A 27566-nucleotide genomic window follows, 5' to 3' on the forward strand; every position below is an offset into this window, starting at 1 on the left:
CCACCATGGGCGGGGAGACCGCGGGGACCCCCGGCTCCTGAGGGGACTCCGTGACCGCCAGGGCCGCTGCCCCCCCCCTCAGACCCGTCCCCTCACGGCGGCCACGCCTTCTCACAGAGACCACGCCCCTCAGCGCAGCCCGGCATTGTCCACCCCCATGGCGGCCACGCCCCTCAGCGTCAACCACGCCCCTCAACTCTTGCCCCGCCCCTTCCCGGAGCCCCGCCCACCCCCGCGCGGCCCCGGCGGGCTCCGGGCGCGGGGCGGGGCCGCTCTCAGTCGCGCGCAGGGCGGGTGAGGGGAGCGGAGCGGCGGCGGCGTCCCGGCTGTGGCAGCGGCGGGCGAGGCACGGCGGGGCAGGGACTGCAACAGCGAGAGCGATGGCGCTGTCCGTGCCGGTTAACGGGCTGAAGGAAAGCGACAAGGAGCCCGTCATCGAGCTCTTCGTCAAGGTACGGGCGGAGGGAGCCTCGTCCCGTCTGGGCGCCGGAGCGCGCGCGCGCCGCGACCGTTGTGGGCGCTTCCCCCCCCACCCTTTCCTCCCGCCGCTTTCCCGCCCGGGGGCTCTGAGGGCTCCGAGTCCCCTCACGGCTCCCTCGGACACCGCTCCCCGCGGACCCCGCTCCCCGCCTGGCACGGCTCAGTGGGGAGCCCCTCTGAGCACCCCCCGAACACCCCGCGGCTCCGCTCGGGGCGGCTCCCGGCACGGTGCGAGCACAAAAGCGGAGCCGAGGGCGTGTGCGGGAGCCGCGGTGACTCAGGGAGCGCAGATGGAGCGGGCGATACCGCCGGGCGGACCGCAAGCAAAGTCACTTTTTCAGGTTTTTTTTATTTTATTTTATTTTTTTTCTAATTTTTGTTGGAAAAGTGTTGTCCCCGGTGCGTTTTGCTGGAAGATTCTCCGGTTGGAGAGCAAAGGGTGCGGCGGGTTCGAGCCAGCACCGCGGGCAGCGCTGGCGCAAGGAGAGAACCGAGCGCCACAATGGATCGCCCTCGCTCGGCTTTGTGTGCCCGGCAAAGCGCAGCACGGCGGCAAAAAGGCACCAAAACCACGAGTTACTCCTCGCTCCCCGCCACAAAAGTCTACTTTTTATGACGGGAAGCGAATATGTAAAGTAACACTATGGGTTTTATCCAAACTAGAAGAATGAGCATGTGTTGTACTGCCCTTATCTGGCGAAGATACCATATGGTATCTCCACATGTTTTGCATTCATTTATTGCTGTATGATGCAATATTTTGCATCCTCCGGGGCTCTGGGTGATGCAGCATCTTACTTTTACTTCATATCAGAAGTAAAACAAATTAATCAGTGCAATCTTCTCTTTCTGTGCTTAAACGTCCTTTAATGAAAGCCTCTGCAGAAAAAGTATTTAAATTCTTCACATGAAGTTTCTTTTAATTGCAGTGAGAAAATCGGAGATCTCTTCATCAGGGAACTTAGGAATTGCTTTGTATAGAAGCAACGATGACAAACATGAGAATTTCCAGCTAGAGCTTTGAAAATAAGTTATTGAATATAGATTTTATTTCTTAAATGATACTCTAAAGTGTTGAATTTTTCCTCTTTTAATTCTTCTTAATGAAGAAGCATTAACGGGACCCAGGGAGAGCATTGCAGTGGAGGATTCCAGACCTGATTTTGGTCAGAATATTTAGGCTCTTAGTGTAGAGGTTAGAACATAAAACTGTAGCAATTAAGTTACAGATTACTTTGAATTATTTATAGCACTGGGTAATTAATATAAGATGCCAATTTATCTTCATCTGTCTAAAGTTCTTCAGCTGATTTTTCTTATTTTTAAACTAACTCGAGCAGTGATTGATGGCAGAATGATTTGGGGGCAGAGGGAAATCAGCTTTGTGGGCGTGTTTAAAGAGAATATTTCATGCATGAGGCGTGGCATGGAAAAAGCTGTAAAAATAGTTTTGAGAGATATGTGGTCATTCTGATTAAATCAGAATTGGACCAATAAAACTGTGAGATGATATGAAAGGGGGAAATCAGAGCACTTTTCTGTCCTTTTCAGTTGAAGTTTCTTTATTGGTATGGATTTAAGAAGGCTAAATTTAGGGTTATCAGTGAGGATTTTTTTCCCCTTAAGGAAACCTTTTGCCTTTGTTATGGATGACTGCTGCACACTGAGCACTGTCTGCCCTAAGGATAAAGTTCAGGTTACAATAAGAAGTTATTCTTGCCTGCCTTCAGGATCTTCAGGTAAAGGTTATTTCCTGTAACCCCAGCCCCAGCAGACAGACCCAAAATAGTTGTTTCACTTGGGTGTTGCTGCCTGTCCCACGCTTTATTGAAGCTGTTGAGGATTATCAGGACAGCGTTTTTTTAACACCAATAAAATCTTGTTTTCTGACTCATTTAGGTGCTCACTTCAGAAATTGCTAGCAGAATATGTTTATTGAGGAGAACAACAGTGTCTGTCTAGAGGAGCACTAAATTTGTTTTTTAGTGATTTTTTTTTTTCTCCTCTGTCAATGGGACGTTCACTTGCAGCTTTTCCACGTGGTTGTGGGGGCAATCTAGGAAAAAAAATTGTGAAATTACTGGGAGTTTCTCCGCACAGAAAAATCACTTTTCAAGCCGTGTCTGGGATCTCCCTGTGCCCTGCTAGCCAGGGAAGCTCTTCAGACAGAGCTAGTGGAAAAAGTTCTGGACCAAACTCGAGCTCTCAGCCCAACGCCCGCGGCCCAGGGGCGGTGACTGCATGACCTGAGCACAAAGGATTGTAGCAGCCAGACTTGAGATGAAACAAAGGTAGGGATTAAAGCTTGAGAAACAAACCTGTGAAGCAGGAGAAAGGGTCTGGCCCCGTGCCCGAACTGTGGGGTTTGAGCCTTATTAAATTGTGATCAGTAACAAAATAGGATGGGCAGGGCATGGGGAGGGGCACACGCATGGCCGGGTTCAGTTAGGAATTACTCTGTCAGGGTGTTGTCACCGGCAAATTGATATGAGTTTTTACCCCCCCCTCCCCCCAATATAATGTATCAATCTGCTGTAACTTGTATTTTCTGTGAGAACTCCGTGCAGCATCGGGGTACTTAGGTAAGAAAATCTGTTACAGCGGTGAATGTGTTTCTTGGTGTCACGATGAAAACTTTCAGCACTTTTTTATTCCGGAGCTGGTGGGCTGCCTGTGGTCTCTTTTAAACCAAGTGTAAATATTTGCCGAGTCTTTTCTCTTGAGAGCTGATTAGGACAAAACCAGTGATGTATCCGATTTCATTTGGTTTCCTCCTCTGTTCCATGTTTTATTAACGAGGGAGGCTTCCATTGTCTAACAGGAATATTTTTATGTGCCCTAGTGGCATTTCAGAGCAGTGAAGGCTGCATTGTGGTGAATGTGCTCCGAGAAACTTGAGCTCTGGGATCTGAGTGCAGCTCAGACAGGTCACTTGGAATAATAGCTGTGCTTTAGTTGATGGTGTGTGGAATTTTATTGTAAATAAAAAACGTGGTGGAGTGACTTGGTTAAATAGACCCAGTCACCTGTGGAAATCACAGAACAGAGTTACAAAACTGTCTGTGCAGTTCCTGTAAGGGAGTGTGTGAGGATGGAGCTGCTGAAAGCTCAGCCCTGGGCATTCTGGAGGGCACTCAGTGATTGCATCCTCTGCTAATAACGAGGTGAAGACAGAGGGACAGCAGGCTCAAAGTTAAAGGAAACAAACACCACAAATGAGAAATTCAGAGCTGTGTGTCTCTGCTGGCACGGTAGGGGTTGGAGCAGATGTAGGGAAGCAGTGAGGAAGGTCTCCCCTCTCCTGGGTAACGTGTGTGTACTTGCTAATTAATGAGACCTTGGATTTCTGGCAGCTCCCAAATCAGATGTCATTGCGAAATGGGGCAGCTGTGTTGAAAATCAGATAAAGTCTACTCTCTGATTACCTTTGAATTGTCTGTCAGTACACAAGAAAAAGCTGTGATTTCACATTTAATAAATACCCCACTCTGAAACACTCGCAGTGATCGTAGCAGAAGCTTGTCTCTGTTTTTATGTGTGTGAAGCAAGCAGATTTGGCAGGTGAACTGTTTATCTTCTGGGCTCGGGGTCTCTTGTTCAGTGCAGTTTGCTGGGCCCTGGCAGGAAGGGGATGTGAGCATCTCCAGCAGCAGCTCCACGGGGTGGATTTGTGTGGATTCAGGTCTGCCTTTGTCTCACCCTGTGCTCATTCCCTTATGTAAGCTCTGCTGTGGCACTCTGGAGCCTTGTAGCTCTGTACACTGGTTTATAACAAACCATCCCTGAGCTTCTTTGTCATGAATTTTTATTTTATTTTATTTTTTCACCCACAAAGTAGCTGTGCAATTTAAAGGCACATCAGTACAAGGAAATAACAGGACTGGAGCCATGCAGTGCTGCCTCTCAGAGATAGTCATGGCAGGGTTATTGCTTGATAATCTTATTAGATAAGTCTCCTCCTTATGCAGCAAGATCATCCTTGGAGGGTTTGATGTAACCTCAGCAGCTGAGAACCTCCTCAGCCTGTCTTTGATATGTGCTTGGTGTAGACAGCAAAATGTCATGTGAGGGTTATTTCTTGGGAGTGTTGTAAAGGAGCCCTTTGTAAACCGAGGTGTAACCATTTAGTTATATCCTGTGCTCAGTGGGTGTAAATCAGGCCTTTTCCTTCTCTGGCCAGCAAACTGTAATTCCTTTAAATTCTACCTGGGAAAGTCCTCACAGCCAGAAACATCCTTGGCTTTTTCATTTGAGTCTGGTTGGTGATACAGGATGTGGTGCTCTTGGTACAGAGTTGTTTAAAAGTACAGAGATGGCCTCAAGTGTAAATGTTAATTTTTTTTTTTGCAAATCATTGGTAAGTAAGCTTAAAACCTCCTGGCAATCATTTCCAGAGGGATTACACAGATGAGTTAGCTTTCCTTCAGTCAGAAATTGCTTCTGAGTAATGGTTGTATTTCCTGACATCTCTTCTCCCCTTCCCAGTGATTAACACACAGACAGCTCTGATTGTCAGGAGAACTCGTGTTTTACTTTGCACCTGAAATCTGTCTTAACACTCAGGCACTTCTCCTTTCCCTTCAGAGGGATCTAAAAACTGTGAATTCCCAAACTTCAGCTCGTGGTTGGGCTGCATGGCCCATGGGCAGTGGTGCTTGTGGGTCACTCCCTGTGTGGGACACATGCCATGGACACATTCCTGCAACGCAGATCCTGCTGCAAAGGACAAATCCGGCCTCAGTTTTCCCAGCTGGGATTTCTCAGAGTGCCCCCTGAGGGCTTGGAGTGGAAGGAAAAGCCTGTGTGTCAGAGCACACGTTGTGGGGCAAACTTTAAGGCCTGACAAAGTCAGGGATAAAGGAAAATTGAGGATGCAAGCCTTGCCTCGATGTTTTGTGTGTCAGTCTGTGACGGGGTGAGTGTGCAGTGATGAGTTCACCAAGCAGGGAAGGGCACACTGAACTCCAGCATTCCTGGGAAAAATGTATGAAGAGAGTGAGATCCTCTTTAATGGGAGTTTTGTGTGGACATAAAGGTACTTGATTGTTGAGAAGTAACAAGATAGGAGAAATCCTTCCATCAGTTTGGGGAGTGGGTGGGAGGCCCTGCTAATCTGGCACTGGGCAGCACTGGGACAGGATTAGCTGCTGAGAATTTGGTAATCATCCCCCTCCCAGCCTGGAGTGACTCATGGCACTGCCTGCTCCCTCCATGGCTGTCCTGACCTCATCTTGGGCATGCAAGGAGTTCTTTATTCAAGCCTGTCTGTCTTGGAATGAGGAGAGCAGACAAGTCCTTGGTTCTCTGAACATGGATTTTAGAAGGCTGAGTTGTCCTTTCCAGAAATCTGCATTTGGAAGAATCTATTTGGGGAATTCCTTGAACTCCAAGCTGAACAGTAAGCTGGGTACTCTGGGAAGTGACTGTTGGACTTTAAAAGTTTGATTTTTATAAAAGTGTTCATTAGCTCAAAAGGAAAAAAAAAAAAAAAAGCCCTGGATTGTTATTTTCTCACCAGTGTGTGTTCAGATTGTGTTTAAATGAAACATTTCTTGTGATGTGACAAACACAAGGCCTGCAAGCTTTTGTAACAGTGCCTGCATCAACCCCAGCTTCTGGCCAGGCTGGACATACCACTTAAAAATCCACAAGAACGACTTTTAAGACTGGATAACTGTACTTGGCAGTAATTGGATTTGTTGCCTTGTTTTGGTAGATGTTCTCTTTTCCCAGTGAACTGAGCAGTGCAGTTCTGTAAAGCCTGAACTGGACAGCGTGGGAGAAAACAAGGTGGTTTTTGTCTGCCAGGGGAAGCACTTAGTTTGTCTAAGACAACAAAATTTAATTAAGGAGGTGGTGGTTGGTTGCAAATTGATGGTTCGTGGAAAAATAGTTTACATCTGTATTTGTTATCCATCTAATTTGATTTTTATCTTCAAAGTTTGTGGTAAATAACCCGTAACAAACATCTTATTGTCCTAATCAGGTTTAGGGTTTTCTTTCCCTGTATATTCTTCACTGTGGAATAATACAGTTTTAGTCTTAAAATAGATGCTAGGTGCTCCCTTGTGGTATTCAGTTTGTGCATATTTTAACAGTAGCACACCCAAACCCAAAATTGTTATGTTGCTTTCACAGGAGTTTCAATAGAGGTTTGACTTCAGGAGCTTTAAATCCTTTATTTAGAATATTTTTTCCCTAAAAAAAACCCCAAAAACAAACAGTCAATTTTTTAAAAAACTTGCTTTGAGTAGTTTGGGGTTTTTAATTCCAGTCAAATACATTTGTGGCACAATGTGGATTTTTAGGGTGTTTGTTTCTGCTGAAGTGTAAAACATAAACTGTTAATTACAAACATCTTTGTGTGGGAATTCTCTGAGAGTTCAGACTTATTCCTTGTATTGTTGGCCACACAAAGGGCAAGGAACTTACCCGAGGAAAGGAAATGACTGAGTTCTGCACACTGAATCTCCATATTAGGTATAAACTAAATATAGGAGTGTAATCCAGGAGTGAAGTCATATCTGTATATTTTCCCCAGAAGAGCTAATGGGATTAGTCAGTGCTACTGGACCAGCCTCAGAGTTTTTTGGCTCTCTTGGAACTTTACTATTTTGGCTGGACTTTGCTGCTTTGTGCTTTGGAGAGGTTTTTTTTTGTTGTTGTTGTTGTTGGTTTTTTTTTTTTTACATGTGGTTTTATCTAAAAAGAAAATCAAAGCAAGTCTAAGGAGATTTCTTGGTGATTTCTGCATTAGGTGACATGGTGTTCTGGAGCTCAGGGAGATCAGGACACAGATCCCAGAGGTGAAACTCAGCTGCCATGACCCAGGGGAGGGGGAACTCAGCCAGGGAGGTGCCTTTTAGCTGTGCTTGTGTTGGAGAGAGAGCGAGCCTTCCTCAGCCCCTTCCTTCTGAAAGACAAGCTCCAGCCCCACTTTGGGCCTCAGATAATGTTTCTTCCCCCCCAGAGCATCTGAGTGTTGTGCTAGCAGGGGAGCAGGTTCAGGACTGGGCTGGCTTTTTGGAGGCTGAGAACTGGGGCAGTTTCTGTGTTCATTACCACCTCCCTCTGTGGGCTGAGGCTGAGCTGAGGCTGTGGTTTTAGCTGCACATCCTGTGCTTTCCCAGCCTTTGAAGCTCCAAGCTGCTGCCTTTTGGGCTGGGATTTTGACGTGAAACTCCTCTGGGTTCTGCAGCTCCTGGAAGGATTCAGTCCAAGTCAGCTGGGCTGGAATGACCTGGAGGAGGAGGAGGAGGAGCAGCACCAGCCCAGGGTGAAGCTGGAGCAGCTCTTGGTTGTTGTCTGCTCATCTCTCTCTAAATGAACTTATAAAATACCACAAACAAAACTCTGTCTTATCCCGTCCCATGGAAGTGATGCACACTCAGAGGTTTATTTGAAGAGCTCTGAAATGCCACAGGTACAGATTTCAGTCAGTTCTTCCAAGCCCCAATGACAGAATTTGCAATTCTTTCCTCTCACTTTGGTGCTTCATGATTTGGTTGGGGAGGTTTGGAAATGGGTCTCTTGGGCTGTAGCCAAGGCACACACTGTACTTCAACAAATTCAATAAGTCCAGGGAGAGAGAATCACTGTCATGAACAATTCCCACTCTGGGTTTATGTGCTAGACGCCCAAAGGCAGCTTTCAGGCAGAGTTAATTGTCTGCTTTCAGTTTTCTACCAGAATATTGCAAGATTGTGTCAAGATGTTACCCAGCACCTTTTAGTCAGTGTGACCCCTGTGATCATGTGGGGTTTGTTCAACACCACCTCCTGTTCAAGATACTGCCACAGCTGAGATGCCAGGCTTGTGCCATTAGTGAATAATTGTGCCATTAGTGAATAATTGGATTTTCCTCTGCCAGGGCAGGAAGTGTCCTGAGTCTGTCCACAGTAAACCCAGGGTTTTCTGTTCCTGTCATTAAGCTCATTTCTTCACTGAAGAAAATGGTGATTTGTATTTAAAGCAGGTTTGGGACTCTCCATCTGATTCTCCCAAAGGATGAGCATGGAATAATTCCTGTTCTCCAAAGGACTAGAAGCACTTAATTAAATTCTGCTGAATTGTGAATTTACTTCCATACATCATGAGGATCCCACAGCATTTTCCTGAAGCTTTTCAGTGAGAACTGGGCAGCGATGAGCAGGAAAGTGTGCAGGATGAGTCTGCTAATTATTTTCTTGGGAACAGCATCACAGGGCTAAAAATAGCATCATCCTAAAATGGTCAGTGGCTGTTCCAGTCCAGTGTGTGACACAGTGGGGACTTATCAGAGAGGTAATGACTAAAGAGGCAGCTTGGATGGGCTGACAAACTTTCCTTCCCCTGCTGAAATCTCAAGCAAACACAGGGACTTGAGTTAATTATTTTTGAAGTATTTTTTGAGTGTTAAAGGAATTTCAGCTGAAGTGGAACTTGGGTTGGTTACAAATGGTGCTAGAGGTCACGACAGGCACTGGAAACTCAGGTTGGTTTTGCCCTGGGTGTGTTCATGTCAGTCAGCATATAGCAAATATGCACTAATTATCTTTGGCTAATTCTCTTAGAGAATTCCAGGTGTGAGCACCGACCTGATGCTTTTTGTTTTCCATTTTCCTGTGTTTTTCTCAAAGGAATGGCCATTTAAAGTAGCAGTGATGGCCTTGGTCTTCAATAGAGCTAAATTTGGGCAGGGCGTGGTGGTTGGGACTTGAGAGTTTACCTTCACACAGAGCTACCAAATGAAAAATTCACTTTCTAAAGGCACTTGTGATATCCTGAACCCTCTGCAGGATGTGCTGTTGGTTTTTCTCCCTAATTCCCACCTTTCCTGGTTTTGTTCATCGTGGCAGGGAAGTTCTTTGGGCCGTCAGCCCCGTTTTTGTGCCACCCCTGTGTTGAAATGCTCTGTTTGTGTATGCTCAGCCTGGTGGCCCAAGGAAAAGCTTTGCCCTGGAGCTCGAGGCCCCAGCTGTGCCCTGTCCTGGACAGGCAGAGGTGACAGCAGCAAGTGTCCCTGTCACTGAGCCCTCAATTAAATCTGGTTGAACCGGATTTAATCAGGGCCTGATTCTGTTTTGCTCCCTGACCTGTTCCTCCCCTAAAAACACAAACCACCTCCCTTCTCAAACTGCAGGTCTGGGAAGGTGACAAGGAGTGGAACACTGTTGCAGATAAGCTTTTCCAGCCCTGCTCCTCACTTACCTTGTCACTTGTTTTGCTCTTTGAATAAGAGGAAAACATCAATATTCATCGATATTGGAGCCACTGGAAGCCTCTAAGGTTTGCAGAGCATCCCTGAGGTTCCTCCCTGCCCTGCCTGAGCACGGGGAGCAGTTGCAATAATGGCACCGTGGGGAGTGTTTGTTCCATCGATTACTGTCACTCCTTCCACGGGTGTGATCCTTTACCTCTTATCTGGAAACACCCTCAATCTGCACCAGGAATTCTGGCTGTTCAGCTTGGCCAGATAAAGGTCCAAGGATTTGGGCTGATGCAGCCAGACCCTTTTCATGTGGGGAACATCAAACCACTCCTTTGTGTCTCCCCTGTTCCTTCACCTCAGCCCTTGGAACTGCTGCAGGTTTTTCACTTGAATCACTTTGTTAGTTCACCTTCAACCATTTCCTCTCAAAACAGTAATCCTTAAAGGATTATTATTAATTACTCAGTTTTGGAACGAGCTTACTGCTCATTAAACATGCAAAATTGATTGTTATCTGCTGGTTTGAGGCAATGGCTTTGCCTCATGCTGGGTTGCTCATGCAGTTTTCTCAGCAGGTTTGGTTTTTGCTGTTAGAACTCAAGACTTATTTCAAGATTACTGAGTTCAGAATTTGAGCATAGCCTCTCATTTATTTTCATTTCCCCTCAATCTGTTTATTGGCTGGAACATTATTCCTCTAGACTTTGCAGAGGGCAGATTTCTTATTTGGGAGAGTGGGGATTTCCTTGGTACTGCACTCAGATGGCTCCAGTGAAAAATATTCTGTGAGATGTTTCTAGAATATCGTTATCCCTCTTCATCCAATTTTTTTTACCACTTCTGATATGTCAGATCTGGGAGAAATTCCCTTGAGAGTTTTGGGTAAATTAATAAATGGTCTTCTGGTGTTCTGCCTTTTCCTTTTGTTTTATTTTTGCAGGCAGAGACTGAGCTGTGTTACACTGCTTATCAGATGCACTTTGACTTTATTATTTTGACCCATTTTGGGAAACTTGTAGTGGGCTCCTTTTAACTGGCTAATATTTGAAACTATTTTGCAGAAATCTAGAAATCTCAGATTTCTAGAATTCTCAGATCTGTGCTGTATAAGAAGGGTTTTATGCCCTTTTAATGTTTCTTTGCTTGTCTGGCTTTTTGTTAGCCTTGCAATAAACTTCAGCACTCCCTTGCTGAGGTAAATCCACACAGGTTCTCGTGTCAGGACTCAGGTTAATTTTTATGCAGCTGTAAAGACAAACATTTCACAATTTAAGTGGATTTTCCCCCCTTTCCTTAGCTTTTTCAACCACTCAAACAGATGTTTGATTACTTGTACTCTCTGGGGTTTTGTTTTGTTGGAGAAACAGTCTCATTTAAATGAAATCACTGCTCAGGGGAAGAGAAGGGGAGGAGGTGGCTTCTGAGCTAAGCTCAGACTTGCAGATAAATCGATTTTGGTTTTTTTTTTTTTTTTTCCTTTCCAAGGGGCTGCACTCCTGAAAGACTGAGCTGCTGGGCTCTGGGAGTTTCCAGGAGTTTCACTGTGATAAACCAGGCTGGCTTCTCAATGAGCAGCTGCTCTGTGGTACTGCCTTGCAACTCTCCCATTCTTGTTTGAACTTCCTTTCTTATTTAATGTTTCTTTAAAAATAGCTTTATTTGTTTTCATAGAACGCTGTAGAGCAGTGCTCTGGTGGGTGTGTGCTCTGCTCTCCCAGTGCCACGTCTTACAATTAGCAAGGTCCTTTTTGCCACCTTTTCAGAAGTTTTTTGAGTTCAGTTTGTAGAGGGTAACACACAAGTGAATAATTCTGTGTTTCCTCACTGTGCAAGAGGTGTGGCACTTTACCTCTGGTCCTAATCCCTACAGTTGGAAACCTGAAATTCAGTGAAATTAGATACATGGTGAGGTTTTTGAGTACATGTCCTTCAGTGGGCGATGGAAGAATTGGAAATTAGCCCTAATTGCAGGCAGTTTGCCATTTGTAATGTTTCCAATATTGCTGGCAATCAAGATTTTTAGACTGGTTTTTAAAATAATTTGAAATTAAACCCCAAAGCTTCTTGGTATACAATGACTATAACCTCGTTAAATAACAAATAACCAATGCTGAGCTTAGTGTAAAGAATCAGCATTTAATATTTGCTTTACTCTGATGCTGATGAGGATTAGACACTGATGATATCCTGGAATTTTATGACCTGAATTCAAAGACAAGGCAGTGACAAAGAACAATTATTCTGTGATTAACCCCCTTCATGACAAGTCGTGTCAGATTTCAGAATATTCTTGTAACATGGAAAGTTTGGAGTTTATTTCCAGCACATCTCTGTTCTGGCAGAGAAAATCAGAGCCAGGGGTGAGTCTTGCAGGAGCATCCACCGAAGTGGTGACCCTGGGAGGAGAATCCATGGATTGAGGGAGAATCCAGAGCTGGCTGCTGCTGAGGAGGGGCTGGAGCAGCCAGGGCATCCAACACAGACACAGAATGGGCCTCTGGGCAAACAGTTACAGAGCAGAATTCCTTGGCTCCAGAGCACTGGAGCCAAAGTTCCTTGGCATTCTGAGTGCATTCCTTTTCCACTATGTGCTCAGAATAACTTGGGACTTTTTGGAGCAGAAGTGGGACAAACGTTTGCAGACAGAAAAGTCTGGGCTCGGTTTGGGCTGTTGAGCTTTGAGAGTGCATCAGGGCTTGTTCTTAGCACTGTTATTGGGCTCTAATCCCTTCTTCTGACTCAAATAATCCAAAAAGCCTGTCTTAAACTGAAGCAGATGCTGTTGGTTGGTTGCTCACTTTGAATGTTGCACTTGTGTTGGGAGAGAAGGAAAGTTTTGGGATCAGTAAATGCATTTGACCTTTTACTGGTCACTTTGATTTTAGCTTAGGAGGAGGGACCTTAATGAAAGCCACAGGTCAGTGCCATGCCTGACTTTTTAAACAATTTTTGAGCAGTTCTATGATTTTCAAGTGGCTTTCTTTTAGATTCCAGTGGGCCAAGTAAAGTTTAATGGGATGGGGGTTTCAGCCTGTGCTGTTTCTGCAGTGTAACCCAGGCTATGTTTGAAGTTTGAACTGGGATCCTCACACAGGTACAGAGTGCAGGGCACGGTGCCCAGGCTGGCTCTGTTTTTCTTTTTTCTGGATGCTTCCAGAATTCAGTCTCCTGAGCAGTTTAATCCATTGCAAATAATCTGCTGCAAGTTTGACTCTACTATCCAAAGATAAAACAGGCAATTTGTAATTTATGGCACCAAAACCACTTCCTTTCTCTTTCAAGTCTTCATTAATGACACTAATACAGATTTGAAGAAAACTGACTCTGTATCTGCAGCCAAGTCTTTGGAAACTCTGACAGGAGGGACACTTGCAGAAATGAGAGACTCAGCTTTATCTGCAAAGGCCCCAGGACTTTACAAAACCCAAAACAGCTTTCTGAATTTAAGACAGTTTCACTGAAAAACTTCCTGTTTTCCTGGCCTTTGAAAATCCTGCTGTTACTCTTCTTAACTTGCAAAGTCTTTCTGAATTCTCCTCATTATGATGATGAAAGAATTGGCCAGGCTATGAGAATTGCCCTGATGAAAATCACTCTTGGAAGGACTTTAGTAATAATAATAATAATAAGCAAAATCCATTGAAACTCATCTAATAAGAAAGTACACGTCACGATAATCTGACATATTTGGCTGCTTTAAGTACTGAACCAGTTCTCAGAGGATTGAATTTTATAACAAAGGTTTCCAGTGCCTCATTCTAGCCCAGTAAAAACTAAAATTTTCCAACTCAGCAATGCATCCTTCATTGTCAGAGCGATGAGGAGATGTGTGCTATCACTGAGGAGCTCACTGCTGCTTTCTAATGGGCCTTTGTTGTTCTAGGACAAAGACTGATTGATAAATTGCCTATAAAAATGCCTTTGGGATATTATTTAATTGTCAGTGAAGTCTCTATGTACTCACAGTTATGTCTTTCCTCACAACACCTGCAGTACAATCAATTCTCAGTTCCTGGCTGCATTTGGCTCCCTGGAGCACTGCACAGAGAGAGATAGGAGCACTGAACTGGAAGATGATGACTCCAATTAATTAGCTGTGCCTCGGAGAAGAAAGAAAAAAGAATAATAAAGAGCAAAGAACAGCAGTGACATTGGAAAAGTGCCCTTTGAAGGTGTGGCTGCTCAGAGGAGGATGTTCCTCTGCCAAGGGCAGCTGCAGCATTGTCAGTACCAAAGATAAATGAAATATTGCTCTAGACATTTTCTGAGCAGCTGGAGGACACGACAAGCAAAATCTCCCCAAATGTGGCAGTTTGTTGTACTGAGTGTGTGTTGATAACTAAAGGTGTTGCAGTGTTTGTGAGATGAGTGGAGGGCACAGCCCTGCTGACATGAATGCTCTGTTCTGTCCTGCAGGCTGGCAGTGATGGTGAGAGCATAGGAAACTGTCCCTTCTCCCAGAGACTCTTCATGATCCTGTGGCTCAAGGGAGTCGTGTTCAGTGTCACAACAGTGGACCTGAAGAGGTAAGGAATACTGGATTTGTGGCACCAGCAAGAGTTTTCAGCACCCTTGGTGGTACAAAGCTTTTATGACTGACAGGCTGCTTTTCTGAAATTAAAATCTGTCCTAATAAATGACTGAGACAACCTGGATGTAAATAGAGCATTCATTGATGGTGTAGCCAAAAATGATGGGTCTGGTAAGTTCTCATGGATTTGTTCAGTGGTGCTCTTCTGTAAAACTCACACAAAATCTTTTATAACTGAATATTGACTCTTCTTTTATTGACTTCACATCAAGATCCCCTGAGTGGGGACAGATGGATATTTTGAATCAACCACCCTCTGACCAAATCTCCAGTGATGGATAATTGTCACAAACAATGGGCAGCCTTCTCCTTTTCTTAATGTTTTTAACATCATTTTGGTTTTTGTGCAATAATAATGAAAATACTTGTCCGTGAGGTAAATCCAAGTGAAATGGGTGGGAAGGACATGTAGAATATTCTGCCTTTGTTCAGTGTCAGCTGAATCAGATAAATCATGATTCCATCACCTAAATTACAACTGTTCCTCTATGAAATGAGTACCTTGGTGGCTAAAACCAGTGAGAAGCAAATCCAGGAGTCTTAATTTCCTCAGGCTGGCCATTCTTTTTTATGAAAGTGCTAAATTCAGCAGGGGCCTGGTGTGTGCTTTGGGTGTGAAGTCATGTTTTCCCAGCCCTGATGGAAAACTCTGTTGGTCACAGCTCTGCAGAGAGGGGAGGCTGCCAATGCCTCCAAACCTGAATGTCAGGAATAAAGCCTACAGAAACTCAGTGTTCTGCACTGAATCCAGCGTGGAAGGGAGAAATCACCCTGCTGGACTTAACCTCTTGGGATTTTTTTTTATATATTTTTTTTTTGGTGGGAGGTGATTTGTTTGGGTTTTAAAAAATCACTGAAGTTGCTGCTTGAGTGCTGGAGAGGAGTGTTAAAGATTTCCATGTGTGGTGAGGGGCAGAAAGCAGCTTTTGTCAGCTCTGGGTGCATTTAGAGCTGCTCAAAGAGCTTTTCTGGCCAGGGTGGGATTTCCCTGCAAATATTGGTGCTGCCAGTCCCATAAACCAAATGTGTCACATCTTCCACCGAGCCCTGCCTGTGGTTTGTGCAAAGCCAGGAGCAGAACTTGTTCATGTTGTACTTTGGGATTTCCTTTTCCTTTAATGATGGGGTTGTTCAACCTATTCAGTTACTGGGGAGGGGGGCAGGAGGAAGAGGTGGACAGAGATATTTTAGGCTTGGAAGGCTTTTTACTGCTGAACCAGTTTAGGTTTCATTAAAATGCCAAATATTCCTGATGAATTGGCTTTATTTTGTGTCCCCTTGGCAACTGGAGTTTATTGGATGGGGGAATGGGATGTAAGACTTAACTTTTAGCTTATAAATTGCTTGCAGATGTTTAAAGTTGACCTTCCTTACACAAGGAAAGCTTTCTTTCAGGTTTATTTTTTTTTTTTCTGTTGAGGAGGGGAAAACACAAAATAAGTGCAAAAATAAAGATCTGCAGGGGAATGGGTCAAATAAACCACCTTTGTGTAGTGCATTGAAGGGATTCTCTGGGAAAGGAAGCAAAGGACCACTGAAGCTAATCCAGGTTGGAACAGATATTGATACAAACTTAATTCCTTTTAGACTTTTAGATGTCCATAAATACACCTTGAACACTGGATTGATCAGAGCAGTGCAGCTTGCAGATCATCACATCCAGCTGAGTGCTTAATAGGAAATGTTTGATATCAGATAGGGCTGTTTCCCCTTGTTATCACTACCAGAATGATAATAGATGTTAGGTGGGGCCTTAGTATTACCACAAGAAGTTGCTTTTATGAGCACATTATTCAAGCCAATCATCTCCTCTGCTCTTTGTTCCTGTTAGGCACAAACTGGAAGTGCAGAGCAGGAATAGTTTTAAACAACTGAATTTATTTTGTTGGCCAAAACCAGAAAAAAAGGCTTTGCTTGCCTCTGCCTCATAATGTCAGTGCTGCACAACAGCAAGGCCAGCTCTGTCTGTTTGTGAGGCTGAAAAGGTCGTGGTTGGGTACAAAAGTTCACAAGTGAGGGACTTGGGACACAGGAAAATCTGAGGCTGCTCTGCCTGACTCTGCCGTGTGTTCTGCCCTCCAGAGCTGCACTAACAAAGGCACATTCTGCCGTTCTCAGCTCTGCTCCCAACACACAAAATATGCACACAGGCAAGGGAGGAGGGCAGTCCCACCCTCTGCAAGGAATCAGGCATTTCTTCCCTCTCTTTGGGCACACAGAGGCTTCATTCTTCCCTTCTGGGCAGCAGCATTTCAGTGCTCAGGGCTCTGGTTTGTTCTGGAGGCCAGAGCAGAGCTGCAGTGCACAAACCATTTGTTGGCCTTGGAACAACACTCAGGGCCAGCTTGCCTTCAGCTGAGTGCTGAAATCGTGTTTGAAGCATCTTCATTTGGAGTTTTTGCAGTTCATTTAAGAGCCAAAGCTTATATAACAATATGAAATATTAAAATGAAATATTAAAGACCACACAGGGGTAAATCCAACTTACAGCAGTGTGAAATGCTGCTGAGGAAATGAGGTTTAAGTGCTGACTTTTCCCCATGTTACTCTTCAGATCCTCATTGCAGTATTTGTGTAATTTATAAATGTATTACATTTGGGGGCTGGATTTTGTCTGCTCTACAAGAAATAATTTGCATGCTAATTACTCTTCTGGTTTGTGGCAAAGCCATGAGGTGTTCACACCTGAACTCTGGGGGTAGTGATGGCCAGATAATTAATGTGGCCCTGCCTCCAAAACCCCTGGTAAACTTTGGGGTAGGCACAAACCACGTTAGAATTATTTGGAGCGGCTACAGAAGGTTTTTTTTGTTTGGGTTTGGTTTGTTTTTTAAGCTCTCCAGCTTTCTCTCTGGAGTAAAACTTCACTGTTACATTAATTACCTTCTTGTTTGACCGTTAAGGGAATTTGTACTCTGAGCCTTCTAAGGCTGTTCCTGTGTGCTTGTGCTCCAAGGGCTGTGCTAAAGCAGAATTGTTTAGAATCTCCTGGCAGGAGCAGCAAACTGGAAATCAAACCCTGAGTTATGTTTGAGCCTGGGCTGTGGGATCTTAATCTCCGCTTGATTTCTCTTGAAAGATCCAGGTGGTCGGAGTGGATGAATAAAATGCTCTGAGATGCACTCTGGTTATTTGGAAAACTTTTTTGGTTGGTTCTTTGGAATAATGTGTTTCTGAACTAAAGCTTGCCTTTGATAGTATTCCTGCAGATCCGGTGGTCTTGCCCCTGTTTGTTTTTAAAATAACATTCCTTTTGAGGAATTTTATCTGGCCAACATGGGGAACTGGAAGGGAGCCACGATGACTTCCTGTAATTGTTGGGAGTTACAAAGCTGTATTTAAATGAAGTGTTAAGCTACTTAAAGCATTACTCAATGACAGACTTTAAATCCTAAAATTGAGAGAGCCGTGGCGACTCTTAGTGAGAAATAACTTCTCAGAACCTTCAAAATTGAAAAGAGTTCAATTCTTATGTTCATAATGTTTCCATCCCCTGGCTTAAAGCAGGGTGTGGAATATTCTAAAGTATGGAGATCACTTTTCTCATTCAGTCTTACAAGTGAGCACCCTTTGGCTCTATAAAAGGGGCAGCAGCAGGCAAGACATGAAATTCTGGCAGGGGTTCTTAATTTTGTAAGAAATGGAAAACAAGATAGACTTGTGAGCTGGGCTCAGTGCAGAGTCCAACTGCTCTCTCGTGCTGCCCTGCAGGACTGGGTTTGTGAATGTTACCAGTTTAGTTTCCCTGACTGGTGTCATCAGGAGCATTTCTTGAACTGCATTTCCAGTTTCCAGTAAATCCAGTTGCTTCATGCCTGCAGCTGGCTCAGGAACGTGGCCACGGCTCAATCCCACTCCAGGGTTCTGGTCCAGTCTGGATTTGTTCAAACGGGAACCAAGGGCCCATTTTACCTTGGCTGAGTTTTCAGCTGGGCCAGTGTTTGTTCTTGCTGGGCCAGCAGGAGGTGGTGGGAAATGTTAGTTAGAAATAGAGTTAGAAATGGCTGAGTATTTCAGCTTTTTGCTGTTTCTCTCATGTCTAAATCCTAGCCTGGGGATTCCTCTCCCAGGTGTGCTGCTCCTGTTTGTAAATAACTTTTTTCACTGGAGAAAACTGAAGCATAACTTTAAACACTGTGTTCAAGCATGCCTGGAACCCAACTCCCTGGGCACGTAATAAATGGTTTATACATTGGGCTGGATCAGAGCTGCTTCTTTGCAGAGCAGCTCTGTGTGAGGGGGGAGGATTAGCACAGATTATGCTATATATAAACTGTTCTGTAGGGCTGGGGGAAGAGGGAGAGTGTTTGTGTGGTGTATGTACAGACACCCCTCTTGTAGTCAACATTGTATTGATTTGAGTATAAACACAGCCAGAGGTAGGAGGAGATTGGTTTTAACTGTTTTCAGTTAGTTGTTAGCAGGTCTATTCAAAATGTTTCATTGTAAACTCACTTTTTAAAGAGAAAACTGGTGGTGTCTATTTAAAACTGAGGATGTGAAAACCTCAGCAGTGCTTTTGTGGTTGCAGCAATGAAATTTTGTCCCCTGCTTACACTTTATGGGTTTGCATCTCACCCCAGGAAACCAGCAGACCTTCAGAATCTGGCTCCAGGCACTCACCCACCCTTCATCACATACAATGGGGAAGTGAGAACAGATGTGAACAAGATCGAAGAGTTCCTGGAAGATGTTCTGGCCCCACCCAAGTAAGTGTTAAACTGGTAATTTGTCACCTCAGATAGGCACAGTTCTCACAGGGGATTTCTGCCCTAATTAAGATGTTCTTCAGCATCAATAAACTGAAAACATGGAAGGCAGTTCCTGCTTGTCATTCCTTCCTCCCCTCAGCTCTCTCATCTTTATATCAAAAACTGTTTTCTCTTTAAGAATAGTTTTAAATTATTCTTTGTATACCCCAGTCATCCTTTCTGCACTTTTAAACTCTTCCTTTTGGTGACAGGCACATTTGTGTCCAAATAATGCAAATGAAGATGAGTCTGCTGTATAAAACCTAGTCCTAAACTATAATGAGAATGTGTTTTAATGTGTTTAAACTTTCTCCAGGCTCTTGGCTTTCTACTCTTCAGCTGGCAGGCAGATCCAGACACTGACTTTAACAGACTGAACTGTTTTGTCTTTTCAGCATGGCAAAACTTCAGACTTTTGTTAATAGATGTGGAGTCCATAATTCTCTGATGCTAATTGAAATGGAAAACCCTGTACTGTGCTTAAAGATGTGTGATGCATTAAGGGAGCTCTGGTGTCCCTGGGTTGTCTCAGACACTCTGCTTGTACCAAATGTCTGATTCAGAAAGCAGGAATGAGCTTTGGTGTCCCTCTGGGAAGTGCTGCGTTTAAAAACCTCAGTGTGTGACACTACACTTCAGAAGCAAATTAGTAACAAAGTGCCATTTTGAGCTAGTTAATAGATAATGAGCACCGTTTCTGCTAAATGTGCTGTAGGTCTGCTCCTTGCTGCTTTTCAGGTACCTGAAACTCTCACCAAAGCATCCAGAATCCAACACTGCTGGAATGGATATATTTGCCAAATTTTCTGCATTTATCAAGAACTCTAGGCCAGAAGCTAATGAAGGTGGGTCACTCCTGCTTCCACTGTCTTGTGTTTGTCAGAGCAGCTCTGTGGGAAGTGCCTCCCTGACAGATTTAGCTACACGTTCGTGGACACTTGAGAGTCTCATGAATTAAAATATTTTTAAAATTTCTTATCAAACATTTCAACATTTCAAAGAGAACTTCAGTTCAATCAGAATTTCAGTGGGCTGTGTGTGATTCATGAATATCCCTGACATTGGATTTTCTTTGTGTGACAGCCACTCAAAACTCTTGAATGAAGGATAAATATTTCAACATCCAGAAGCAAATTTCGGGCGGAGTTTTTTGTGAAGTTCAACCCCAATTGTTGAATTTCTGTGCATATGCTGCTCTCATTTCACCTCTCTAGGACTGAGGGCTCTCATTCAGAGTTCTGAGCTAAGCAAAGTTTGTGTCACTTCCATTAAAGGATTAAAACCTTTCTGTGTGGAGGGAAAACAGGAGATTTCATATGAGGGATCAATAAGTGGCAAAGAACTCACAGCTGGGCCTTCAAGTAGTTCAGTACAAATCAATTTTGTCCTCAAAGTACTTAGAAGAAAAACCAAACTCAGGGAATCAGGATTCCTTTGTGCTTCATTTCAAAGAGAGAGATGCAAAAAAGTATTTGTGAACGGTTGGGAAATAAATGGGAATTTTATGGGGTGTGCTGCCCTCTGCTGCTGCATTCCTTAAGCCTGCTGTTGCATTCCATGCCCTGCTGTGTTTCAGCATCAGCCTGGCTGCTCTGGGTTTGGTCAGGGCTGTTTGCTGAGCATGTGACATTAAACAGATTATGTTTAAATGTATATAAACCCCAGCATAGCTTAATTCTAATCAGTTTAAGCCAGTTAGGCATAGTCTTAAGAAACTGACATAAGCCACTTTTTAAACCAAAAATAAACCCCTGTGGGCAGTCTTAGAGTATTTTAAATTAGTGCAAACTCCTGAATTAGCCAGCTTTAAAATAACCTGCATATGTGGGATATTTAAAGAGATTCTGGTCCAGTTTCAGAGTTCTGGTGAGCACAGGAGCAGCTTCAGCAGTGTCAGGGCCACAAAAACTGGCCAAGGGCTACAAATCCTTCAGTGTTTGTGGGTAGCACAGGGATGTGGGGTTTGGATTTCAGACCTGGTAGCAGTCTCAGTTTAATATTTGTTTTGGAATCATCCCTTCCTGTGCAGCCTTAGAACGTGGCCTCTTGAAAACGCTGCAGAAGCTGGATGAGTACCTGAATTCACCCCTCCCTGATGAGATTGATGAGAACAGCCTGGAGGATGTCACAGTTTCCACCCGAAAATTCCTGGATGGCAACGAGATGACCTTGGCAGACTGCAACCTGCTGCCCAAACTTCACATTGTCAAGGTAAAACCTGGAGGCTTTCAAGGGGAAACGCAGGAGGAAATATTTATGGTTTGTGACATTCCTGAGGCCAGCTGGTTTCAGCTGTCTGTGAGCTTAACTGCACTGTTAACACCTGCAGTTGTGCAAGGTTTGAGTGGCTCTCAAGGGCTCTGAGCAGTGGAGTTCAGTGCAGGTGTGAAGCTGTGGGCAGGTTGGGCAGCAGAGGGTTTGAATGGCAGGAGCCAAACCCCATTTCCCTGCTCTGACCCCGTGGTCTCAGGGAGCTGCAGAGCTCACAAGAAGGACGAAGGTGAAGATCAGGTGAGCAGGTAATGGCTGAAGTGGGTGTCTGCTCATTTCTGTAGGGGAAACTGCTCCAGAACAAAGTAAATGACACAGTGGGAAATAAAGGGATTGTTTAAAAAAAAAAAAAAAAGTTGGAATCTTGGAAGAGGCATGCTGGGATAACCACAGGAGTGCAGAGTGCCCACATCAGTGAGGTTTGGGTCCTCTCCCTGCCTGCAGTGATCTGTGTCAGTTCTGTACTGCAGATGGAGCCACAGGCTCAGTTTCTGCTGCCTGCTGAAGAGTTTCCCAAAGGGAGCGAGGCAGGAGCAGCCCTGAGGGAACAGCCAGGGCCAGGAGCACCCCTCAGGATCAGCCTCTGGAATCTTCAGGAGCCATTCCTTCTGAGTTGGAAGGATAACCTCACAAGAGTTTTTAAAAAGTGTTTTAAGTTAAGGATGTAAATTCATAAAGTAATTCTTTGATTCCAGGTGGTGGCCAAAAAATACCGCAACTTTGAGATTCCCAAGGAGATGACAGGGATCTGGAGATACCTGACAAATGCTTACAGCAGGGATGAGTTCACCAACACCTGTCCTGGAGACAAGGAGATTGAAATAGCTTACAGTGATGTAGCCAAGAGACTCACCAAGTAATCAGCACTTGCAAAGGATGACGTCCTGCATATCCCATAACAATGCTTCTAACAGACTGCTCTTCTCACATCAAATAGCAATTGTTTTGTGCATGAACTCGCAGTTACTCCAAGTCAAGGTGGATAGACCAGGTACAGTCATTACCTAAAGTTTGCAGACTTAATTACAGGCTTGTTTTTGCTGACCTCCTCTCCCAGCCTTCGAATATGATGGATGCAGTCGTGTTCCTGTTGCACTGGGGTGACTCTGGATTCTTCAGTCTGAAGGGTTGTCTTGCCCCTGCTGCTTTTTTCTGTAAACATTTGGTCCATGATTTGTCCAGGAATTGGTTTAGGATCCTGTCTCACTGTATGGTACAAGGAATATTTATGTATTTTGGAATTTATTGCTTTTCCAGACGATCTGTACACACCTGTCACACCTGTGGCACATTGAACTGTACCTGCTTGTCTATCCTATTTACATAGAGAAGGGAACTTAGTATCCAAAAGAGCCATTTGCAAAATATTTGGCAATGTTTTGTTGGTTTGTTTTGTTGTATTTTCTTTTTTTAACCTCCTGGATTTGAAGTCACGGTAGTGGTTGAGAATGGACTCAATGTGAACCTTGGATTTGAATGATCTCAGCATCAGGAGGTTTGAATCCAAGTTTGAGAGCTGGGGCAGAAAGCTCAAAGCTCAGAGCTGATATTTAATGTATCTTCAAGAGCTTGAGGAGCTTTAAACACCTGCATTGTCAGAAGTTTGAGTTGCAGCAAACAAGTAATTGTCAGGATTTCCCATCAGGAAGCAGCAGAGTTGGAAGCTGCCCTCTGCTCACCTTAAGAATTGCAAGTGGCTTTCTTTTTGGTAGTTAAGAGCCTTTGTTTTGTATAGGTCTTTTTTGGTGATTTTTACTTAAACATCTGTTCTGTCATAGCCCAAATCCATGGAAACTGTAGTGTCCTAACTCTGGGTGGGGAATAGCAGTGCAATGATGAGTGATGCAAAATGGACTGAGAGCCATGAGATGGGAACCTCTGAATGCCCTTTCTTCCCTGAAGAAAGCTAAAGTGACCTTTAAAGAGAACATTTGCCTTAAATAATAGTAGGGTTTTGTGGTTTTTTTTTTTCCTGAAAGGAAATTGGGAATTTTGTAAAGAAATGGTGGTGGAATCCAATCCTTTCCATTGAGTTGATCCCAATTGTTTCTGTGCACCTGGACTGCAGTTTTGCATACTCATAATCATTGCACTACTATACTTAAATCTTTTTACAGCAACACTGAGGAATAGCACTACAATTTTTTTAAAAGCAATTTTCAAATGTTTCTAAACCAGGGAATAGTTTTCTTGTTTAAAATTAATGGTTTTGATGCATGGAATAATCTGCTAGGTTATTTTTAAAAGACCATCATAAACAACTCCAAAGAATGCTAGACTTATATGCCTATTTTTTTGTAAAGATACTTTTATATTTAACTGATTTTAGAAGCTGGAAAGTGCTATTCCTGCTAGGTTGTTCTTGGAATATTTAACATTCTGCAATAACGTGGAAATGCTCACATAAACACTTTTATACACTAATTTTTTTTTAATTTTTTTTTTTTTTTGGTAAGCATTGGCTTTCTGAAAACCAGCCTGACTTTTCTAAACATCCTGCTTTTGCTACTTTATGTACCCATGGTGTTAGTCCCACATAGAAGAGGAAAAGAACCAGATCCATATTTGTATACCTGGCTTTGTGGTGCCTTGCCTTGCCTTCCTAGAGCTAGAAAGAGCTAGAATTCCAATATGAAGGCACTTAGCAATCCTGTCACATCTCTTTCAAAGGCAACTCTCTTAGATACACTTAATCCCTGTTCTGATTTGTTACGGGAATGTTTAGGCACAGAGGGAAAATCCCGGGGAGTGACCTGGTTAGGAGAACCTCAACTGTAGCCTTTTAATAATTACTGTTTTCTAATGTCACCTTCCCCTTCTGAATAAAGTCCCTCAGCCATAAGAATCCTCTGTAGGGCTTCAGCCTCTGCTGTAATGTGACATCTAGAAAAAGGAATGACTTTTTTGTTTAGATAACAGCATTTTTAATGACACATAGGGTGAAGAAACCACAAACCCAGCCCCCCTTTGGTGCTCTTGGCCATGGTAGAATTCAGAGCTGTAGGAAGCACGTGATTGTGGGCATATCTTTAAGTTTTTAGCTCTCCTTTCAAAAATAGATCAGGATGGCCCTTGGAAGTTGTGCTGATGGGTTGGAGGAGTCAGGCTGTGCTCCCTTTCCCAGGGAATTATCCCTGGAGTGCAGCGTGCAGGGCACCCACAGCCAGGACTTCCACCTCCTTAAACACCAGCTCAGGCTTCTTCTGGGGAGAATCCATTCCCTCTGCTGTTCAGGCAGCCTCCAAACCATTCTCCTTCTCCCTCAGTGTTTTAATTTTGTGTCTGAGAGCTTGTAAAAACAGAGTTCAAGCTGTCTGTGACCAGTGGATTCCTTCTCTCAGCGCAGCGGAGCCTTTCCCTCGGAGGTGGAATTCCAGCCTGGCACTGCTGACTGTCCTGGGTGTCTTTCAGGCTTCCTGCTGCAGTTTTGTTGTGGCAGGAGCTGCCCAGCCCCTCCTGGCTCGGGGAGGGAGCAGGAATCTGGTGGAGAGGAGCAGCTCCCAGCTCTGTAGGTGATCCCTGCAGAGCAGTGGGGAAAGGCAGCGTCTGGTGTGGGCAGAGCACTTTCATCTGGCCCCAATCACCAGCTCCACACTAATTAAAAAAAGCCCTTTCATAACTATGTAAATTCTCGACTTCTGTCAACTTGTTTACAATCTGATCTTTAAATGCATTTTTAATTTCATCAAAGAGCAATTAATCTACCCTCTGTTTAAATTTAAAATGCTGCTTCTAGCCCCTTCTCCAATTTAAAAACAGCAGTTACCCTTTCAAGTAGGCATTCCAGTTTGCAAGTTGGTTGCATGTATTAGCATGCTGAATACCTTACTTTACTCTCAAGCTGAAATATGCTTAAATTCACATTAAAACAGGTGACTTGTGTATTTCCTGAACACAGAGGGAAAATCCATCACCTGCACCCTGTTTTTGTGTGGGAGAACAATTATCCTAGGTGCATTATTATCTTGTTTTTTTTCCCCTTAACAAAGCTTTCCTTCTTGAAGAGATCCCTGCTGTGGAAGGCTGGCCTGATGAACAAGAGGCGTGTGGGACTTGTGGAACAATTCCATCCCCTCCACAGCTTCCCTGGATGTCCCACATGGGCAGTCCCAGCTTTTCACTTTGCATTTTCCCATAAAATCCATGTTTTCTCCACACTGGGCATGTCCAAACCGATCAGAGCTGCGTGCAGCTCCGTGATAAGGAGAGAGATGTAATCAATTTTTTTTTTATGCTAAAGCAGCAAATTAGCACTTGGTATCAAAGGAGCACAGACAGGAATAAATGGGAGCTGCTGGAGCCAAACCCACCGATGCCTATCTGGGTGCAGAACAAAAAGTGGTGAAGTGCAGCCAGCTCTGCTGCTCTCCCTTTGCCACTCAGAACCACCTGAACACTTGCAGTGAATATTTTTCAGGAGAAATCTGTAACCCAAGTTAGAAATGCTCCATCTGCCTCCAGACTTGTGCCACCAACTCTTGCATTTTGTTTCTGGAGAGGGTGGGAGCAGGATGAGGGGATGGAGACTCCCAAGGATATCAAGGACTGGAGCGTGGTTGCAGAAATACTTGAAGAGTTGATATCATTTGTTGTAGTTTGCTTATGTCTTTCACTTTCTGGAACATCTTTTACAGATATACCAGTATACTGCTGGCAGCTATTGTTAAATAAAATTATATTTTCACTACCAAGCAGATTTTTCTCTTATTTCTGAAGATTTCATGTTGTAATCCAGGACTGCAAGAGTGATGGGCTGAACTGCACAACACAACTTATTAGTAATTATATTCTCTATTTTTGGCCTTCAGGTTTAGGGTTTTTTCAATGATTTAGGCAGATTTAGTGTTATTTCTAGCATTATAACCAGCTGTGGTGCCCCTGAAAATTTAGAGCTTTGTTAAAATTAAGAACGAGTTGTGAAATAATGACTTTCCACAATTTCTTCAGGAGATGTGTGAGATTTTTTTTCATGTTTTCAGCGGAAAGTTAAGAACAGATCTTGGTAGCTTGTTTTTCTACAGGTTTTCAGAGATGGGTGAAATTTGATTAAAAAGACATTAAAAAACGTATCTCAAATTTGGTTCAACTTCAATCCCCTGAGTTGCCATTTCAGGAGCTGAGATTGCACTGATTCCATTGCAGAATTCCTGGATTTCAGAGCTCTTGTTCTGAATTTCAGATTAGTTTCTCTGCTGCCTTTTGCTTTCAAATAAAATGCAGCAGCTCTGGCAGTACCAAAATGTTTCAGTCTGGGTTAGTGGTTTTTTTTTTTTCAGGACTGCCAAAAGCTGTGACTGAGCAAACTGGGGTCGTGATGGCAACATTTAAAATAATCAGTCATGGAGGTGAATTAGTCACGAGGTAATTAATGAAAAGCCTTAATTTCAGGGGTCAGCCAGAGCCTGGCCTGGAGCTGGGAGAGGTGAGCAGTGCAGGGGAGCAGCCCTTGTCCCCACAGAGCTCCTGGCTCACTTTGGGATGAGCTCTCCAAGCTGATGCTGGATGCTTTCCAGAGTTTGGAAAAGAGAACTCATGAGTCTTTGAGTCAAGAGAAGAACTGCTGTGTTCTTACCACTGGACAGGGAGATGAAAACAGTTGCTAAACAAAGATCAAACATGTGAACTTTATAAATAAACAAACAAAATTGATGCTAAGGGACGTCTCAGCTCCTTTGCCTACGGCAGAGGGCTTGGCAGGACCTAGGGAATGACTTTGTCAGTTTGCACACAGAATTCTTATTTTAAAGAGGTTGATTAAAGTGATACTGCTCCTCTTAATGAGCCTGAAGGCAGCACTGGTGAAAACATCCCTGTCCACACATGGGGAGAATGTGGGGGAGAGGAGAAATCATGCTCTGGGTGCAGAGCACAGCAAGGTTCTAAATCCTAATGATCCTCAGTGATTAAAAATGCTGATTGGGGCAGTCAGCCACTGAAGGCAGCAGGTTTGAGAGGCTGCCAAGGAGGGAGCTCGGGCAAGGCTGGGCTTTGCTTTGATCTGCTGTGCATTCCCAGCCCCTGGGCCAGGCCTGGACCTGGACCATGGATGGGATTGCTCGGTGTCTTAGAGAAATTGGTGCTTGGAGTGGGAGCAGAGCCAGGAGCAGAGTGATGCTATCTGTAGTTTTGTTCCTTCTGTCCAGTGTGAGCTGGTGTGGGTCAGAGTCTGCCCAGCATGGACACTGGGCAGTCCTGGCTCCCCATTCCAGCATCAAGGACCCTCCATCCTCAGCAGCTCCTCCTGTTTTTCTCCTTTGCTTCCATGACTCTGCTGCAGTCTCTA

General features: G+C 44.1%; 1 protein-coding gene across 3 annotated transcripts; it reads left to right on the plus strand.

Moving 5' to 3' along the window:
• Positions 1 to 282: 282 nt before the first annotated feature.
• On the plus strand, positions 283 to 25962 carry CLIC4 (chloride intracellular channel 4). 3 transcript variants are annotated; one of them, XM_062508934.1, is made up of 7 exons: positions 385 to 452; positions 11156 to 11255; positions 14087 to 14196; positions 18845 to 18970; positions 19751 to 19857; positions 21042 to 21223; positions 21979 to 25962. In XM_062508934.1, the coding sequence occupies exons 2-7, from the start codon at positions 11238 to 11240 to the stop codon at positions 22141 to 22143; spliced, it is 708 nt and encodes a 235-aa protein (XP_062364918.1). In that variant the 5' UTR covers positions 385 to 452; positions 11156 to 11237; the 3' UTR covers positions 22144 to 25962. The 3 variants fall into 3 exon arrangements, with proteins under 3 accessions (XP_062364915.1, XP_062364918.1, XP_062364916.1); XM_062508931.1 differs by lacking the exon at positions 11156 to 11255 and having other exon boundaries at positions 283 to 452; XM_062508932.1 differs by lacking the exon at positions 385 to 452 and having other exon boundaries at positions 10910 to 11255.
• The last annotated feature ends 1604 nt before the right edge of the window (positions 25963 to 27566 follow it).

The sequence above is a fragment of the Cinclus cinclus genome, chromosome 26, assembly GCF_963662255.1.
Source record: "Cinclus cinclus chromosome 26, bCinCin1.1, whole genome shotgun sequence".
Classification (NCBI taxonomy): domain Eukaryota; kingdom Metazoa; phylum Chordata; class Aves; order Passeriformes; family Cinclidae; genus Cinclus; species Cinclus cinclus.